This window comes from Pteropus alecto, unplaced genomic scaffold (genome assembly GCF_000325575.1).
Source record: "Pteropus alecto unplaced genomic scaffold, ASM32557v1 scaffold7, whole genome shotgun sequence".
Classification (NCBI taxonomy): domain Eukaryota; kingdom Metazoa; phylum Chordata; class Mammalia; order Chiroptera; family Pteropodidae; genus Pteropus; species Pteropus alecto.
Window position 1 is genome coordinate 31,367,088 of NW_006494614.1, and position 18,367 is coordinate 31,385,454.

Below are 18,367 nucleotides of genomic sequence, written 5' to 3' on the forward strand. Positions count from 1 at the left end.
TTTAGTAGTTTTCTGTGGGAAGGTAGGAAAGATTTTAATGGAGAAGCAGATTTTGCATACATTTAACAATTTACTTTCTTTTTCTTAGATTTGGAACTATTTCCCTCTCATAAGTATTCTGACTCTCTTTGCATTTTACATTGTCAGACTTCCAGGAGAATCTGGATATAAAGTTCTCATCAATCTTGTCCAGCCCAGGAGTCAGGAGACTGACTTTGTCAGGGTGAAAAGTTAAGTATACCCTTGGGGTCTCCTCTTGCCTTCTCTCCCCTCCTAATCCAAGTTGCCATCATCTCTTATCTGGATTAGTGCTATCACCTCCTAACTTCTAGTCCCCTTGTTTTCACTCTGGCCCCCTTTTGTCTATTCTCAATACAGCAGCCAGAGTGAGCCCAGTAAAATACACCTGAAATCAATCACACTCTGCTCCAGAGCCCTCCATTGGCTTTCTATCTGCCTGGGAACAAGTGTTTATTTGGCCCTTTCTATATCTCTGATTCCTTATCTTTTTATTTTACTCATTGCTTGCTTTTGTCCATTTAGCACTGGCCTTCGGGCCCTTCCTAGAACAGTTAACATACAGGGCACATTTCCCTCAGTCAGTCAGAAAACATTGCACTGGCTGTTAGAAAGCTCTTTCCTAGGATATCTGTATAGATCTGTACTCATCCCTATCAGCCATCTCCTCTGTTCTTTTTACAAAGCACACCTTCTTATGCAACATTGAACATATCTCCTGTCCCTCAAAATTTTCTTCTTCCTTAATATCTTTTTTCCATAATACTTATCACTATATATTATAGGTTTTGTTTTTTGTTTTGTTTTTGTTTTTTAGCTGTTATCTGTAGGCTCCTTGACTATAGGTCCTTTTGTTTACTGCTGCATGACAGGGCTCAGCAAATGAATGAGTAAAATAAAGCTCAGCTTATTAATTATCACATAATTCCATGGGGCTTCTGCTAAGTTGATGTTCATAACAATTATCATAGCCCTTTCTCTTTCAATTTAGGGAATCCCCCACAGTTCCAGCATACTAGCAGGCATCTGTACCCTCAGGTTCGAGACTTTTTATTTATTTTCTTGATATAGCCAGTGATACCAGTGGAAAATATCTACTCTACCTCACCCTGTCCAGGAAAATCTTTAAAATAGAAACATGTGTAATCCTTTAGACTACAGTACATTCTGTTCTTTAGAAAATCAGTGGTCCAGGTGTTTGGCCTACCTTTCTTTTGTTAAATCTTCCTCACCACATGCAGCTCCCATTCCAAGTGTTTTTGAAGGGCTTCCCTTGAACAGTTCACAGACTAACTTCTGTGGACTCTGACTGGATGCATCGTATTCATTCGTTCATTCCATAAGTATTTGCTGAGCATGTTCTATGTGCTGGGTTCTGTTCTAAGGGCAAGGATACACAAGTAAACCCAAGAGAATCCATACCCTCAAGGAACTCTGTCACATGGGGAGAGAAGAATAATAGATAAATAGACACAGAGATAACATGCCAGGTGGTGATGAGCGCTAGAATTAAGTAAAGATTAAGGATGTGACAGAGAGTGGAGAGGAGTTTTATTGTTGTTCTGAAAAAAATTTTTTTTTCATGTTATATAGGCTTCTCGGAGAGCAGAGATCTGAAGGAAGTGAGTCACAGGTTTTTGAGGGGACAGCAATCCAGTAGAGAGAAGTACAAAATGCGCAGGTATTCAAAGAATAGCAAGGAATTCATTGTGGCTGGAGCAGGAGTGAAGGAGTAGTGGGATAGCTCAGAAAAGTGATAGGGTGCAATATCATGAAGGGCCTGAAGAGCCATAGTCAAGACTTTGGATTTTTCTCTAAGGAAAATGAGAAGTTGTGGAGGCTCCCAAACCAGAGGAATGATGTGATTGGATTTGTATTTAAAAGTATTAATAAGGCCATTGCCTTGGACAGTGGGTATCAAAAATGGAAGCAGAGAGACCACTTGTAATGCTTTTGCAGTAATCGAGGTGAGATTATTTTGAAGATAGAAGATAGTTTGCTGATTGACTTGGTATTGGTTGTAAGAAGAAGGAGAGCCAAGGATGCATCCATGTGTGGGCTTTAGCAGGTTTTTTGTTGTTGTTATTGTTGTCTGTTGGGGCTGCTGTAACAGAACACCATAGATGGGGTAACTTATAAACAACAGAAATGTATGTCTCAAAATTCTGGAGGCTGGGCAGTCCAAGATCAGGGTCCTGGCTGGTTCGTTGTTGAGAGTTTGCTTTCTAGTTCATAGACAGCTGTCTTTACTCTGTCTTCATGTGGCAGAAATGAAGAGGGAGCACTCCAGAGTCTCTTACAAGGAATCTAATCACCTCCCCAAGGGCCTGTCATATATTATTACATTGAGATTAGGTTTCAACGTACAGATTTTTTGGGGACACAAACTTTCAGTCTATAGCATCAGTGTAAAGGAAAGATATGCCATTAATTGAAATGGGGAAGCCTGCAAGAGGATAGGTTGTAGAGAAATGAACTAAGTCTCAGTTTTAGACAGAACTGCTCTCAGACTTGGATAAGCAGGACCCCTGTGCTGGGCTTCATACCTCAAGCAGCCATGTGCGTTGGATAAATTTTTCAAAATTGTCTAAACCACCCTCCACTACTACAGTTTTTTTCACTGTATTTCATTGTCCTTATATTTTCAATGTCCCAAATGATATAATTTCTGAAAATTCTGATTGATTTTAAGGTCAAGAAACTTTCCCATTCCATTATCTATAGCGACAATTAGAATAATCAGTGTACTCCAAGAATGATGACAAAATGAGTAAACTAAGTTACCTTAAGGCATTGCGAAGTCTATTGTAACTTTTGCTCAAGGGCGCTGGTCAACTTAAACTTTATGCTGTGGTGTGAATGTCTAACCTTTAATCTGCCAGTTCTGTGTTCCACAAGAAGACCTATTTGTTTTGTTTTTTTTTTTAATTAAGATTTTCTATACTCCAAAACTACTCTTTGAAGTTGATAGGAAATTCCCTGGAGTAAAAGAAGAAATTAAAATATAGCTTGTGAAGAGGATATAGAGCTTTTTTGACCCTCTAGCCTCTGAGCATGTGATGCCAATCAGAATTATTAATGCATTTAATTTGCCTTTCAAATTCATATTTTTTCCGTAAAAACATCTTCAACAAGTAAATAGCCGTGACTTCTACATTCATTTATAGCATTATTCAGCCAGGTTTTGAATATGAGCTCTTATTTACCCTCATGATGAAGTGAGTGCCCCTCTGTTGCCTCTAAAAGGTTCAAACTGAGGTTGACATTGCCAAGTGGAACAGGATGGGTGGAGTTGATGGTGTCAGCACTGGAGGTGGATAAAATTGTTGGCAGGCAAAGAATGGGATAATGTCTCCAAAGTGTTTTGAGTTCCTTACTGAAAGACCTTGAATAATTTCCATGTATTATTTTGATTGTGGCAAGAACTGTGTAAAGTAATCTGCTCTGCTATCAACAATAATTCCTTTCATTGCAAATTTTAAACAAGTAGGTATATTTTTAAATGATGAATGGAATAATTTTAAACTATCCTTTTTTCAAATATTAGAAAAAACTTTCATGTTCAAGTTAGTCTTAAGAAAGGCAACTAATTGATTAAGTATTAACTCTTCATCAAGCACTGCTAAATGCTTTATATTCACTTTCCCATTTAATCTTTACAACAAATTCTGGGCCAAATGACATTTGGCCGAGAGGACAGTGATATTTCCGCTTTGAAATGAAGAGAATGAGGAAGAGTAATTAAATGATATTTTCAAGTTTTTGCATCAGTATATGGTAGAGCCAGATTGTCTCTAGAGTTTTTTTACTACCATACCCGATGGGTTACTACACCATAATTTTAGAGACTTCTAAGAGTCTCATTTAAGAGTCTCTTAAAGAGATTGCTATTTGCTGAAGTAGTAGTATTAGAAACAAAGCTGCTAGAGTAACTAATGCTTTATTTTAGAAATGTTTTGACTAGAGTAACTCTTTTAAAATTTAACCCATACCAAAATGTGCCTTCTTTGACTGTGATCTTGCGTATGTGAGGTGTCCGGTCAGAATTAAGTGACTGAATAAATGAAAAAAAAAAAAAAAAAAAAGATTGCCTATACCTCTTATTTGTTTAATAGCTATTATACACAACACTGTACTTGACTTTGCTACAACTCTTTACAGCTATTATGATCTCCATTTTATAGAGTAAAAGAACTACATAATGGTAAGAAGAACACTTCACTATACCAGGGATGATAAATAGATTTTTGTCTTGGGTTCTAGGTTCAATCCTTGATTGTAGTAGATACTTGGAGCTAGATAGTAGTATCTATCTGGATAGTAGTATCTACCTGATAGTGTATAACTGGATGGTAGATACTGAGTAGATAGTTGTACTGGGAGGGTTAGGTGAGACCGTGTACACACATACACACACACACACACACACACACGTGGTAGATACTGAGTAGATAGTTGTACTAGGAGGGTTAGGTGAGACCGTGTACACACACACACACACACACACTACATATACAAGTCAGTGTTGTCTTTGCAAAGTTAGCACAACTAGCAAAGAATCTACAATTGGGAAAAGTTTGTGGTAATGCATTGTCACCCTTCAAAATCTTAACATCTTCCTGATTTTGGTGATTAAAGTAGGTTGCCAGGCGCTAGAGGGTAGGAGAAATAAATAGAGGTTGGGAAAGGGGTAAACACTTTCAGTTATGAAATGAATAAGGTCCGAGGATCTAGTGCGCAATATATAACATGGTGACTATAATTGACACTGTATAAAATTGAAATTTGCTAAGAGGCTGGAACTTAAATATTTTTACCAAAAAAAAAATAAGAGGGAGTTTAAATATGTGAGGTGGTAGATGTGTTAATTAAAATTAACTTGATGAGAATAATTTCAAAATGTCTATGTATATCAAATCATAAATCGTAATTTAAATATCTTACAAGTAAACCTCAATGAAGCTGAAAAAAAAATAGGTTTATGATGGGGCCATCACTCCTATGTCATTTACTCAGACACTCAAAGATGGCAATGATCTCTGCCATTTCTCTCAGTTCTCCCAGGATACTTCTTTTCCTTTCCCCTTTTTCCTTTATTTTCCCTCCCTCCCTTTCTCTCTTGAGCTGAACATGAGGAACGAACAGTTCCAGAAGCTTCTACTTGCTTTTTCCTACTATGATAGCTTTTATAAGATAAGGAACGAGTGTGTTATAGAAGCTGTTCCAAATACTGAACATGTCTATTCCAATTATCCATTCAGAGACTGGAAAATGACCTTGGGATAATAGAGGCACAGGACTCCATTTATGTAGCCCTCATATTCCCCATTCTAACGAGGGGGACATAATGACACTTTGGGTCTCCAGATATCAATGTTAACTTGGACCTTGTGTCCAAAAGACTGAAATGTTCGATGTTTCCCTTTGCCTGGTGTACATTTACTCAAATTAATGGCTGCTGGTCTCTTTGGGGAAATATTAGATGTAGGACTCCATTTATGTAGCCTTCATATTCCCCATTCTAACGAGGGGGACATAATGGCTGCTGGTCTCTTTGGGGAAATATTAGATGAATTGCTATATATAATTGCCATAGTAGTACAGGATCTTCCCATAGGGAATTTGGCTTTTTCTTCAGGCAGTTGGTTTTTGTTCTGTAAACCAGCCAAGGGAAGTTTTATTGAGGCGGCTAACCTCAACTAACTGATCAACTACATCCTGGGTTATTTCAGGTATGTAGGTCAAGGTGTCCGAACCTCAGTGCTGTCGACATTTTGGGTTGTAATTCTTTAAGGAAGCTTGTCTTGTGCATTGTAATATGTTTAGCAGTATTCCCAATCTTTACCCATCAGGTGCCAGTAGTATCCATTGTGACAACTAAAAATGTCTCCAGACATTGCCAAATATCCCTGGCAGGGAAAAAATACCCTGACAGAACTAGTGAATCTTTTAACAATTGCATTGTTGCAGGTTACCAAGGAGTATTAACGTCCCACCTTTATTCAACTAACTGAAAAATAGCTAGGAAGTGATCTTGCTCTGAAATCCTATTTTAGAGACTGCTTTCTCAGTTCACTCTGGCATCAATTTTCTTAGGTCTGGTTCCCAGGAAACAGATCCTCAGATAAAGATTAGCATGCAGAAAGTTGTTGCCATTGATTAAATACCTCTGGGGAAATGAGAGAAATAAGACTAGCAGAGGGAGAAGTGGAACTATGATATAATTATACCAAAACTCTCAGTCAGTCCCAGTCCCACAGGGCTCTTGAAGCTGGTATGGCCTTCTGTTGTTGTACTGCCTTGAGGCAAAGGGGCTGGGCTTTTATGTTCCTACATCAACTGTTCATTGGATAAGTATGGGGAAGGGGCATGACTTTGGGTAAGGCGGTTTTCTTTAGCTAAGAGCAATTCCTGAAAAGGGGCTCAATGAAATGCCATTAGCTGCCAAAACTCCAGCTTCTGGGAATGTCTCGGTCCTGAAACAGATATCTTAGCAGTGTACCAAAACATCCACTCTCGTTCATTAGTAATAAACATGAACATGTCCAAAGGCATAGACTTCACCTAACTTCACTAGCATATGGTAGTATTTCTATCAACTTCTTATTCTGTTACCTTTAGCATACAACATTTCATTCCTAACAAATATCAAAAACTGTTTACACATCATAGGGTATAAGATACCATAAATAATTAATTAAATAGTCTGTTTTATTATTTTCTGAGAATTTTTGGTATATGTCTATAATGATGCAAATAAATGCTCAGGCATTTCCATTGATTATGGCCAATCAGAAAATACATATTACATAAGGGAGTGTTTTGATGAAAGGACTTCATTGATGTCTGAAAAATCATATTCAAAGTTTGAATGGATTCCGTGGATGGCTGAATAATCTTTTTTTTTTTTTTAGGTGAGGCAACCCTTGGTTGACCTCACAGATTGCAAGGACCTTGTCAGCTTACAATCTCTTATTGTTTTAAAATTTTTTATGCCTACAGCACCTGGTCTTTGTAGTTAGTCTCCCATCCAAGTACTAACCAGGACCGACCCTGCTTAGCTTCTGAGATGAGACAGGATTGGACTTGTTCAGGGTGGCATGGCCATAATCTTATGTTTAACGAAAAGTATTATATAGCCAAAACTCACAACCTGTTATGATTTCCCAATTTGCCATTGTTATACAACCAACATGGCATAACTAAAAAGTCACGTAAAGCAACGTAATTACTTTTTGCTCGTAATAACCAAAATTTAAATAAATATTTAGCACAATGAATTGTGATTTCTTAGCCAAATACCAAGCCAAGCTTCCCCTGCAAAAGCACCACTATAGCACCTTGGGAGTGTGCACTCTAAAACTCTGGCAAAATTATATATTCCAATTGTTTTCTTAAACTTTGTGGCTGTAAAGTCATGCTGCTTGTATAACTAGCTTAATATAGCTGCATTTTCTATTTTAAACTACTGTTGACAGAAATTTATCATTCTAAACTATTTTCCTGATGAAACTTGGTATATTACCTGGCATATTACATTTTATCCTGGGAGATTCAGTTTTTCCAAACATATATACATATATATATTTTCCATCAATTTGACTGCTTTTGTGTTTGTAGAAGGCAAAACAGTCTTAGTGGCTTCAAAAAGTCTTACTAGTGAAGACACTGAGAAAAAGGAAACTTTTCATACTTAAAATATTTCACGTTGAACTTTTTCTTTTGATGTTTTAATTAACACTTTTATTACTATATTAACCTTTAATACAATAATAATGATAATAGTAATGAAAAATCTGTAGATAGTTTTGGCTAATTTTCATAAAGTTTTTTTTATTCTTAAATTGCCATGAATGAATGAAAGAATAAATTTTATTTCTTGAAACTAAATAATGTGAATAATAGCCATTTAAAAAAGCATAACTACCTGTGCAGGATCTCTTGCGCTGTCAATGCATAGACATTTTTCTTTAAATTCTTTTAACTTTATTTAATGCTTTGCTTTTATTGGATGGTTTATTGAATTCTTACATTAAAAATTTCTGTTTTCTTTAATTTCTTTAATTTTTTCTCCCTACTTGTGCTTTATATCACTTTTGTTTCTATTTTATTGCCATCCATGTTTCATAAATCGTTCACATAATCTTTTAATATTTCTATTTTAAGTCATACACTATTTTATTTATTATACAATTATGCTTTTGTGTTAAACTTTAATTAATGGATGACTATTAAATACATATGTGTGGATTTATTGCTCAATACACTTTTATAAATGGAATTTATGTAACTGGGAAGTAGATTTATATAGTGCAGATGTTAAAAGCCTCATTTTTTATTTTAATAAATAATTTTAGATGATCTTATATTGTTTATCATTATGTTATGTTTCATCTAGTATGGCAGATGCCCTTATAAAATACTCTTATGCTTTTTTTGTAACTTCTCTTTTATCTAAGTAGTCATAAAATTTATATATTTACAGAAGGAATTAGTGTTTAATCATGCTGTATATCTGCACTGATATCCAGCACTAATTTTGCATCAAGTGCCAAGAACAAATATTAGGATACTAATGTACAGAGGCGTGTTCACATTTTTAGAGCTCTTATTTAATCTCTGTTAAAACTTTGCTTGAATGCAGTTGGGAATAAAGTACTGCATATATTAACACTTTTCCTTCTGGATGCCAAAAAATTGCTGAAAAGTAAATGGTTACTTTCCTTTACCTTTTGATTTAGTAAATTTAGATGTGTGGTTCATGGAGTTAGATGACTTAATAGTACATTAAATTTTTTTTTTTTTTTACTTTTAAATTCTTCTTAAACTGCCAGAGCTTGCCTTTGAATCAACCTTGGGTCATGGATATTCTGAAAGGTTTCAAGTATCAGCTTTGTTGATTTAGCCCTTCATCCCAGAAAGGCACCCAGGGAGAGAAATGTCTTTAGATTGCTCCAGAGGACCAAGGTTCCTGTGGATATCTTCTCCACCAGTGATACTACGTTGTGTGTTTCTGCCTGTGTTTGGTTAAAAGAGAAATCAATATCTAAGAATAACAAATATCAGAATGTGAAGAGTTTAACATTACCACAAAATGCACCATGTGCATATTTCAGATGCACTGTAAAACTAGATTCTTTGGGGAAAGTGAACATCCAGTACCCCCTAAAAAGTCCAATGTAAGTTTAAGAGAAAATTATATAATTTCCTGATTCAGAATTTTCATCTGTGTAGTGGGAGCATTTGATTTGGTCATTGATAGCAGTTCTCCATGGGAATACTGGCTATGAAACCGGATATTTCAATATCCATAAAGACTGTTTACACATAAAATTACTCCTCAAGAAATGGAGTGAAATATGTAACGATCTGTCTAGAAATTTCTACTGTGGATGGTGTTATTTTCCTAGGGAAAAAAAGCAGTACTTGTAGATTGAATAATAAGGAATTCTATCTGTCCCCATCAGGAAAGGTGGATTGTATGTATAGAAGCCAGCCATTATGACTGCTGCAAAATTTTATGTATGTTATATATAACATATGTATGTTATATATAAACACAAGGTTTCAGAGAAATCCTCATTAAATATGCCTTCTAATTTTAGGTAAGATTGAAAAATGTGAGTAAAGCAGTCCATTTATGTTCAGCATAAAAGAATGGTTCAACCAAAGCTCAATAGTTGGTCATGTATTTAATCTTATCCTAAAGAAAACTAGAATAGGAGCCAGGGAATTTAGTTGGGTAAGCTTAGAAAGTCATTTAATCTCCCTCTCAGTTCTGTCTACCTCACAGGGTAGCTTCGCAGATGAAATGCAAATTCAAAAGTTCTTTAGAATAATAAAGCAACATATGAATGCAAGATAGTATTGCTTTTGTTGTTGCTCTATGAAAGTGAACCATTCGAAATCTGAGTCCAAATGTGGGCATACACTAGCCATATAACATGGCTTTTGAAAGCCTCATTCTGGATAATACATCTTTTGTTTTTCACTAGTATCGTACACTGCCCCACATTAAACAGGATACACTGAACCCAGTAAAATAGGGCTTTTAACACCATAAAAATAAATTTCGATTATAGACCTGTTTAAGGATGATAGTGCTAACTTCTTCAGATGATTTTTTTTTAAATAATTTCTTGGAACTTGTAAGTCATTCATAAACTCTCACATATTAAGGGTTTAAAAAAAGTGCCATGACCCTATCGCCCCTTCTCTCAGAAGATAACATGCAGATCCCTGCATCCCTTATACTAAAATGTAAATGGGCAAAGATTTTTGTTTGTTTAGTATATTTCCATATATTTAATAATAAATTTAATTATTATAATAACTGTAGTGGCGCTGTCTAATGTTTGTTGGATAAATGAAAGATCAGCATTACTTTTCTAAATTTTAGATTTGAATTCATTCATTCATTCTTCTATTCATTCATTTAACAAACAGTGATCAAGTGTTGGTATGAGTCCATTCTGATAACTCCGAAGGTTCATAACCAAAAATAGGAAACAGGCAAAGAAGTAATTTCAGATATATTTTTAAATAGGTTTCTACAAAGTATTATGGGATCATATAAATTAAAATACTTAATTCTATCTGGGGAGGTCAGAAAAGTCTTTCTTGAAAGAGTAGATGGCAAATTGACTCTTGAATAATGAATAAGAGTTTTGGTTGAGGTCAGCAAGTGAGTACTAATTGAGGTAATAATAGTGTTAAGAAACGATTTCTCATGGATCGTTCACATTTCTGCATGTCTTTCTAGCAAGGCACTGATTACTTTTCTTTGGAAGTATCTTTTCAAGGTGTTTGTCTAGCACATAGCCTTGGGGGATAGAGATAGCATCCCCTTCTGGAGGGAAGGGCAGTTATGCTAACCGGCCATTAGGAAATATTCAGGTTCCCCAAGCACAGCTCCTGGAATGCTCAGGGAACCAGTGTAAGAAAATGTTGATACTCTGGCTGCTGCTATCAAGGTAAGTTAAAGCCTTTTGTCTCTGATTCAAGAGTCGCATCTCTTTTGCCAGCATCCGTCAAATTCTGGTAAGATTACTTAGCTACCATATAGAATAAAATCTCTGCCCTTCACAGGTTTTGACAGTTTTGTTGATGAAGATGTGAAGGGGACAGGACTTTCCAAAAGTGGAAGAATGAGGGATTTTCAGGTGGATTAAAGGGATTTGACAAAAGTCCATGGGGACCATTAACAAACATGTTGACCAGATATTATGGTCATTTGAGCAATAAGTGGTTCTCTCCTTTATTGACTCTTGATGAGGAATTGGGAAGATGGTTGCCGTCTGGTTTCTGGGAAGTGAGTTGAAAGGCCAAATGGTTCCCTGGTCATGGTAACTCTCCTCAGAGCAGGTGAACTTCTTTGGCAATCTGGTGGTCAGCTTCAGGCCCACCCATTGTAACGACTAGCACTAAGGTGAGTTCCGCATGGGCTGCAGGTGCTCTTCCTTCTTTCAGTTACTGGTTGTGCGAAAGGATAAAATCTGGGCAACATTATGGGAAGAAACCAGGTGATCAGAGGAACTTTGGTTGATTGGGTTGAGAGATGGGGGGAGGTGCGGGGGAGGGGGTGGTGGAGAGTACATAATGCTTGCTTAGGAAAGATAACGAAAACTGGACCTTCTGACCACTTAGCATGTCCTGCGGTCTATCATGCCAAACTTAGATACAATTGGAAATGACAGCAAAAGTTCTCAGATTTTTTTTGCTTGTTTATTTGCTGTGAGACCTAACTGTTGTACAGGAACTTTGGCCTTCTAGGGGAGACTTCACTGGGGTAGACAAACCCCTGCAAGGAACTATAGACTAGTGTGTGGGTCCTACTGCTCCAGAGGATAGTGTAAGGCAGCTCATTGGCAAATGAGAAAGGACCCAAAGAGTTGTAGATAAATTTTGTCATCAGCCTTGAAATCTTGCAAAACCCCCTCAAGCCATTATAGTGTAATTGGATGAGGATTTAAGAGATGTTCTGTTGATAATGAAACCTGCACGTTAAGCTCATGTCAGCCAGTAGGAACAAACCCATTATCCTGCTGGAAACCATTGTAGCTATGGAATCTAAGTCCGGGGGTTCTCAAAGTTAAAATAGATGGTGTCATTTGTGATGATTTTGATGTTCAATATAGGACTTTGCGTGGAGCCTAAATATTGCAAGTTCATTTAATTACGCTGGTGAGCAGCTACTGTGCTACCTGAAATAAAAGTAAATGAATCTGCTTACTGATTTGGAGCTGATCTCTTCCTCTGTGTACCCCGCTAATTCCCAGCCTTACTTCTTCATTTGCTTTAAGGAAAACAGATGATTATTGATTTAGCGAAATTATTGGTTCCTATTCTATCCGAGTATGCTGGGGGACTTTGGGGAGAGCAGGGACTCAAACTTTTACGGCTCTTTTGGATAAAGACTTCAAAGTCATCACCTTACTAAGTCCCATGGAGGTTGGAGTCTTGATTTAATTGATAGGTTTTGGATAGTTTTCACAGTGGGAAAGGAAAGCCAAAGTAACCTTGTAGGTGAGGCCTTTGGGGTCAATACAGTGTACTGTTATTGCTTCCACATCTGAATGTGTAATAAAAAATTGATGTGTGACGTTATTGTAATTCTCTCTCCTGTAATTTCCAGAGGGCATCATCTCAATTAGGAAGAGCTGCATGTAATGAACGTACCTTGGGGGGTCCCCAAATCCTTCTGATCTCTTTAAGTGACAAGTCTCTGTGACCAGTGATTTTGCAAATTGGAGCTTCTGACAAAGGCAGCCTCTGCATGGAGGCACTGCTCGAGGTTGTGGACCCCTTAGTGTCCTGGCACAGCTACCAGGTATTTTTTGAAAATCAGCTGTTAGCTTGCTGTCGAGCTCTTGTTGAAACTGGACACCTGACTCTTGGAGGGCTTGTGACATTATGGCCTATATTTCCTTTTTTTTTTTTTTTTTGGTGGGGGATATCAATTTGGACTCAGTGACTAACAGAGTAGGATGATTTCAGCAGACGTCACTAATCAAATGGAAACGGTATATTCAAGAAAGTGGTCAGCTTATCCCTAGTGCAATCTCAGCTTTACACAAAAAAAGTAGCAGTTGCCCTCTGCTGCCACTCCACTGTCTGAAACAAAGGTAGTGGCTCAGTGGGGCCTTTCTAATTCCCAGTGCTTTTCCTAATGCTTGAGTCCGGTTGGATGATGTTTCGGCTGAGCTGAAATCTGATGATGTCCACTGAGCTGCTGCAGTTGTACAACCTGTCACAGCTAAGCAGACCTGAAAGTGGATGTGATTGCTCTACTCGCTCAGCCGAACTCCAGGCTGTTCCCATATTTTTACAGACTCTTGGATTGTAGTCAATGGCCTAGCTTATGTATCTCTCATTTGGAAAACTGCAGACTGAGATTAAAAATACTTTCTTTGGGGGCGAGGAGGGAAGGCTATGAATTCTTACGGCAAATCATCGCTGCTGATTGAGTCATCTAAGGCCTATACACTGATGAGGCCCACTAGGGTCAAACTGCTAACTAAGTCTCCATCACTTAAATTGCCACCATTGCTGCCTTGATGAAACATAGTACTGCACATGGCAACATATTTGCTATCACAAAATAGGCAAAAAGTAAAAAATTCTAAGTTTCTGATGCAGAGGCCACTACTGCATAGGATTTGTTCAGCTGCTTGGATCCAGGACTTTTGGGAGGAAGGGGCATGTCTGAAGTCCTTACTGCAGGCTGTTGTTCTTTTGCTAGTTGGAGTTCTGTTGAGAGTAGCCTTAATTAAATGTTTTATGAGATAAATTGAACAGATTTGGCCCCAGCCTTTGTTCATTAGATTAGGGAGCCAACAGAGTGGCCTTACTAACAGAAGAACTTGCCATATACCAAGATGGTATAAAAATGAGGGGTAGATATTATTGGGAAATAATTCTCCATGAGTATCTTGAATTTCAGTGTGTCTTGCAAAGGTTAAGGTTCTCTATGCTTGGGGTTCCTTTCCTGTAATGTAGTCCATTGTCTGTACAAGCATCATATGGTCCTCTTTGCTTCTCTTTGTGGGAGTTGGGGCTTGGGGAACCAGCACAAATACTCATCCTTTAGCTACTGCTATTTGCTGTGAGTGATAAGCTTTTTTTCTTCTCTGACTCGGGCATATTGTGCCTTCTGTCAGCATCCATGGCAGGCTCACTTGTTACCTTGCAATGTAGGGTAAAATTTCAGACCCTTCACCACTCTTCACAATTGGAAGCTATAAAAGATGTACCTCTTTCTCGATGTTCTCAAATAATCGATATTTATTTTTTGTCCATAGAAAGTACAAAATGATTGCTTCTTCTTGGCATGGAATTCTTATTTAAACAGTTATTCAGGGATTTAAGCTCCTTCAAAAAAAATTTGTTTGATATTTATTAGCTTCCAAGTTTGCCATACTCATTTGCATCAAGCAGGCAGAACGGAGAAATGTGCATGGGATATTTTCATAGGATAAGCCTAAACGTGGTGTATATCATTCATCTTCATGTTCCATTGACTGAAACTTGTTCAGAAATAACTTTTAGATAAAGGAGAAACACGGTCTCGTCCTGCGTCGATGTAGAAGAGAAATGGGTTTGGTGGAATATCTTTCTCACAGATGGAAGGTCCAGCCAATAGAAATTTTATGTGTGCTGATATGAAAGTGAGCAAAACATGACTTTGGCATGGCTGAAATCATAGGATGCATGAAGGAGACTGGTAGAAGATGAAAAGCTAGTCATGAATCATCTTTTACCTTAGGTTGATAGAGCTCTCTGAAGGTGCCTGGCAGATGCTGAAGGATTTTAAACCTGGAAAAAAGATAAGATTAGGGGAGAATACTTAGGAAGCTATAGCAACAGACCGAGTGAAGAAAAAGAGACAGTTTTAATGAAGCCAGTGACAGAACAGATTTACTAATACAGTAACAGGTAATTATTAAGCACACTCTAAGTATCATGCATTGTGCTGGTTGGGTGCTGGGTTTTTGCCAAAATAAAACCAGTAACAAATGGACCGATTAGTTGTAAGTGGTAAGAGAAAAGATAAAGAAAAGCATCTGGTGGGAGTAGAAGAGTAAGGTTTGGAAATAATGTGAGTAGAGGAGTAAGGTTGGGAAATAATGAGATCAGTTTTGAATCATCGAATTCTATATGCATTTAAGTAGATATGCCTAGTGGGCATGATTTGTGTATAGCTGAAGCTCCTTAGGAAAGTCAATACGGAGATAGTCATGCCCAGGAAGAGAAGGCTCTCACATCACACCTATTCGGTGAATATGTGTTAATTGACTTAATTTTTGTGTTATTCATTTGTTTTTGTTTTGTTTTGTTTTGTTTTGTTTGCTGATAAAAGGGGGAACTTGTTACTCTTTGAACTCACTGAACACATTATAATTTTCTTCTGATTTCTCAGGTGTTCAGGTAGAGGCAATATGCACCCGTGCCTGGAAAGACAAAATAGTAGCATTAGATACAAGAAGAAATCTAAAATGATATTAAGTGAGAATATGTTCTGCTTTAACTGAAATGGCTGTAGTTGGTGGCGGTCTATACTTTCTTCTGATAGCTTGTTACTTCTGCTAGCTACAACAGTGATGCACAGTGATATACTAAGCATATAGTTCACCTTAGAAAACACTATATTCTTTTTCGTTGTTAAACTTTGATGTTTAGTAAAGAAGTACCCCTCGTTCATGCATGCTCTAAGCTAATTGTTCTTGCAAATGCAGTTTCAGGACACAATCAGTGATAATGAGACCACATGGCTTAAATTGCCTAGTTTTATGTTTCATTTCTGCAGTCTTAGGACTGGAGATAATAAAAAAGAAGAGTGAGCTCCTCTTTATTTTCTCCACTTTCCCATACTATCCCTGCCCTTTATTGCCTGATTGAAATTATGCCTTCTTTTTAAATGAGGCATGATTTCATGACTGCCATCCAAAACCGAGCCTAAAGCTAAGGAACACCATGCTTCCTCTCTCAAACCTCCACCCTTCCAAGTTAACTGCGTGCGTCACAACCTGCTCAGATTATGCAGAAATAAGAATTCTATTTTCTTCTTGGTTAATTTTTGTTTATTAAATTGCCTGATTTCTTGGAAATTGTGAAGGGTGGTATGTGTATGTTGTAACAGGGTCCATCTGGGTTCCTCTACTTAGTACAGAATGCTAATAAAACCAAGTAACAGCTTTGGACTCCAAAAGAGCCTGTGAGCATTTTTCTATGTCATAGAAACAAACTGAGCTCTGTATTCAAAGCTACCACTTCACCAGTGTATGTCTTTGTTACAGGGACAGAATGAAGCAATATAAATTGGTCAACCTAAATTCATCATCCCTGATGAAAGGCAAAGCACAAAACCTTGAAGTACAAGTCATGCTGATCTGAATCAATGCTATCAGCTCTTCATTTGAAGAACTTAATGAGTTACCCACACTTAACTTGGCTCAGTGACACCAGGAGAGTGTTTGTACAGTCTGAAAAGATGTAGCCTACTTTTAATTTTAACTGCAATATGATGTTTAGAAAGACTTCTTGGTTTTTCTGTTTTAAATTAGTGTCCTTCTAAATATGGTATGTCCATAGTACTTAATTTAGGGACACAGATTCCAGAGTGCAGATCTTCTTGCCATTTCAGAGTTGGCTAATGGGTAGAACACAGTGTTATGTCAAGCTGAGGCTATTCCAGTGGGATATCAAGGGTTAGATCCTACTGGGCTGAGCGTTCTGTCTTTCTGGAAGCTGTGCTTAGGTGCTGGTTCTGCTGTGTTGATTCAGAGAAAAAATAAAAAAGCACACCTTCTTCCTAGCCTCAGCTTTCTGAGCACAGGACAGAAAATCAAATCCACACTCTTCAAGTTCGGGGTATAGAAGGCAGCATCTTGTGTGACTGTGCTTGCTAGAAGTCTATTAACACAAAGACCTAATTTTTTAATAAACTCTATCAATGGTAAGTAATTTATCACATGCAGAATTACCCAACAGATTTGTTCTTTAGATCTTGAGTAAATCAACATTTCCACAGTTACATCTTAGAAATTAATCTTTTGAATTTTAGTCATAACTAGATTAAACATCACTAATTTATAAGAAAAAAAATGACCTTATATTACCAATAATATAAACCTGGCATTACTTCACTCTATTGACTCCTTACCACTTTAAATTTCTGGGATGAGAATTTAATTTACAAATTGTAATTGTTTGACTTTTCAAATCAGCAGGTTTGATAATCTAATGGTTATCTGTGTTTCATCCGTTGTATTTCCCTTTACAGGAATCATCCCAGTTGTCTGGACTCCCTGAATATGTTAAAATAGTAGAAGTTGGACCTAGGGATGGACTGCAGAATGAAAAGGTAGTTTGATATCAAATTTATATAGTCAATTTCAAATGGTAAATTAAATATTTATATTTAGTAAGATTCTAAAGACTTACATGGATTTCATATGCTATACTATTATAGTTGTTCTCACTTGTTAGTAGAATTTATAAATAAGATTTGCTTTCAGTTAGGAAGTAATTTTCTACTTATGTTTCTGTAGACCCCATGCAAATTACTTATAAAATATCTTTTAATGTTTTCATAGGTTATAGTTCCTACAGATGTAAAAATTGAATTTATCAATCAACTTTCCCAAACCGGTTTGTCTGTAATAGAAGTGACCAGCTTTGTGCCCTCCAAATGGGTACCACAGGTATGTAATCCATAATTCCTTAACTAGATCCTTAATCCAGCTTTCCCAAGATTTAGAAAGCAGTGTGATATACATTGTGATATTTCCTGCTATAATTACTAATTCGCTGTGTTCTTATAGTGGCCCATGCACTCAGATGTGATTAAATAAAAACCTCTTTGATGAAATATATTAATTAAGTCCTAAAAATATTATTTAGAACTCCATCTTAATTCTATGTGAGTATATGATCCAAAATAATGAGTAGAGGAGAAGGCTCATCCTTGACATCTTTTCACTACCATTAAGTTTAAGGTTCCCCAGAGATTTTGTCTTCAGTAACTTTCTTATCCTGTGCTCTCTTCTTTGCTTATCCTTCCAACATCAGTAGTCCCGTCTAAGAGAATGACAGATCTGTGTTTCTTGTCCTCCTGTCTCTGATAACCTTTAGCTAGATGTGCTACAGCACCTCATCAGTGGGTTCAAAATCAAACTCATTATTGTCTGTCCTTCTTCATGCTAATAGCTCAACTGTTCTTTTTGGAATCTTGGATTTGAATGCTCAACAATTTGTCTCCTAAGTGTAGTCAGTTACTGACTCATAAAAATTTTTATTCCTCAGTATAGTTTATACCTGTCTCTTTTCAGTCTCATTGATACGTTAATAA

At 37.0% G+C, this 18,367-nt stretch overlaps 1 protein-coding gene across 3 annotated transcripts in view; it reads left to right on the top strand.

Moving 5' to 3' along the window:
- HMGCLL1 (3-hydroxymethyl-3-methylglutaryl-CoA lyase like 1) overlaps positions 1–18,367 on the top strand; it is a 160,856-nt gene that overhangs the window by 22,204 nt on the left and 120,285 nt on the right. For all 3 annotated transcript variants that reach the window (XM_006926424.1, XM_006926425.1, XM_006926426.1), the window contains exons 2-3: positions 17,300–17,380; positions 17,613–17,720. In XM_006926424.1, coding sequence (XP_006926486.1) covers positions 17,300–17,380; positions 17,613–17,720 — 189 coding nt within the window. The remainder of the gene's footprint in view (positions 1–17,299; positions 17,381–17,612; positions 17,721–18,367) is intronic.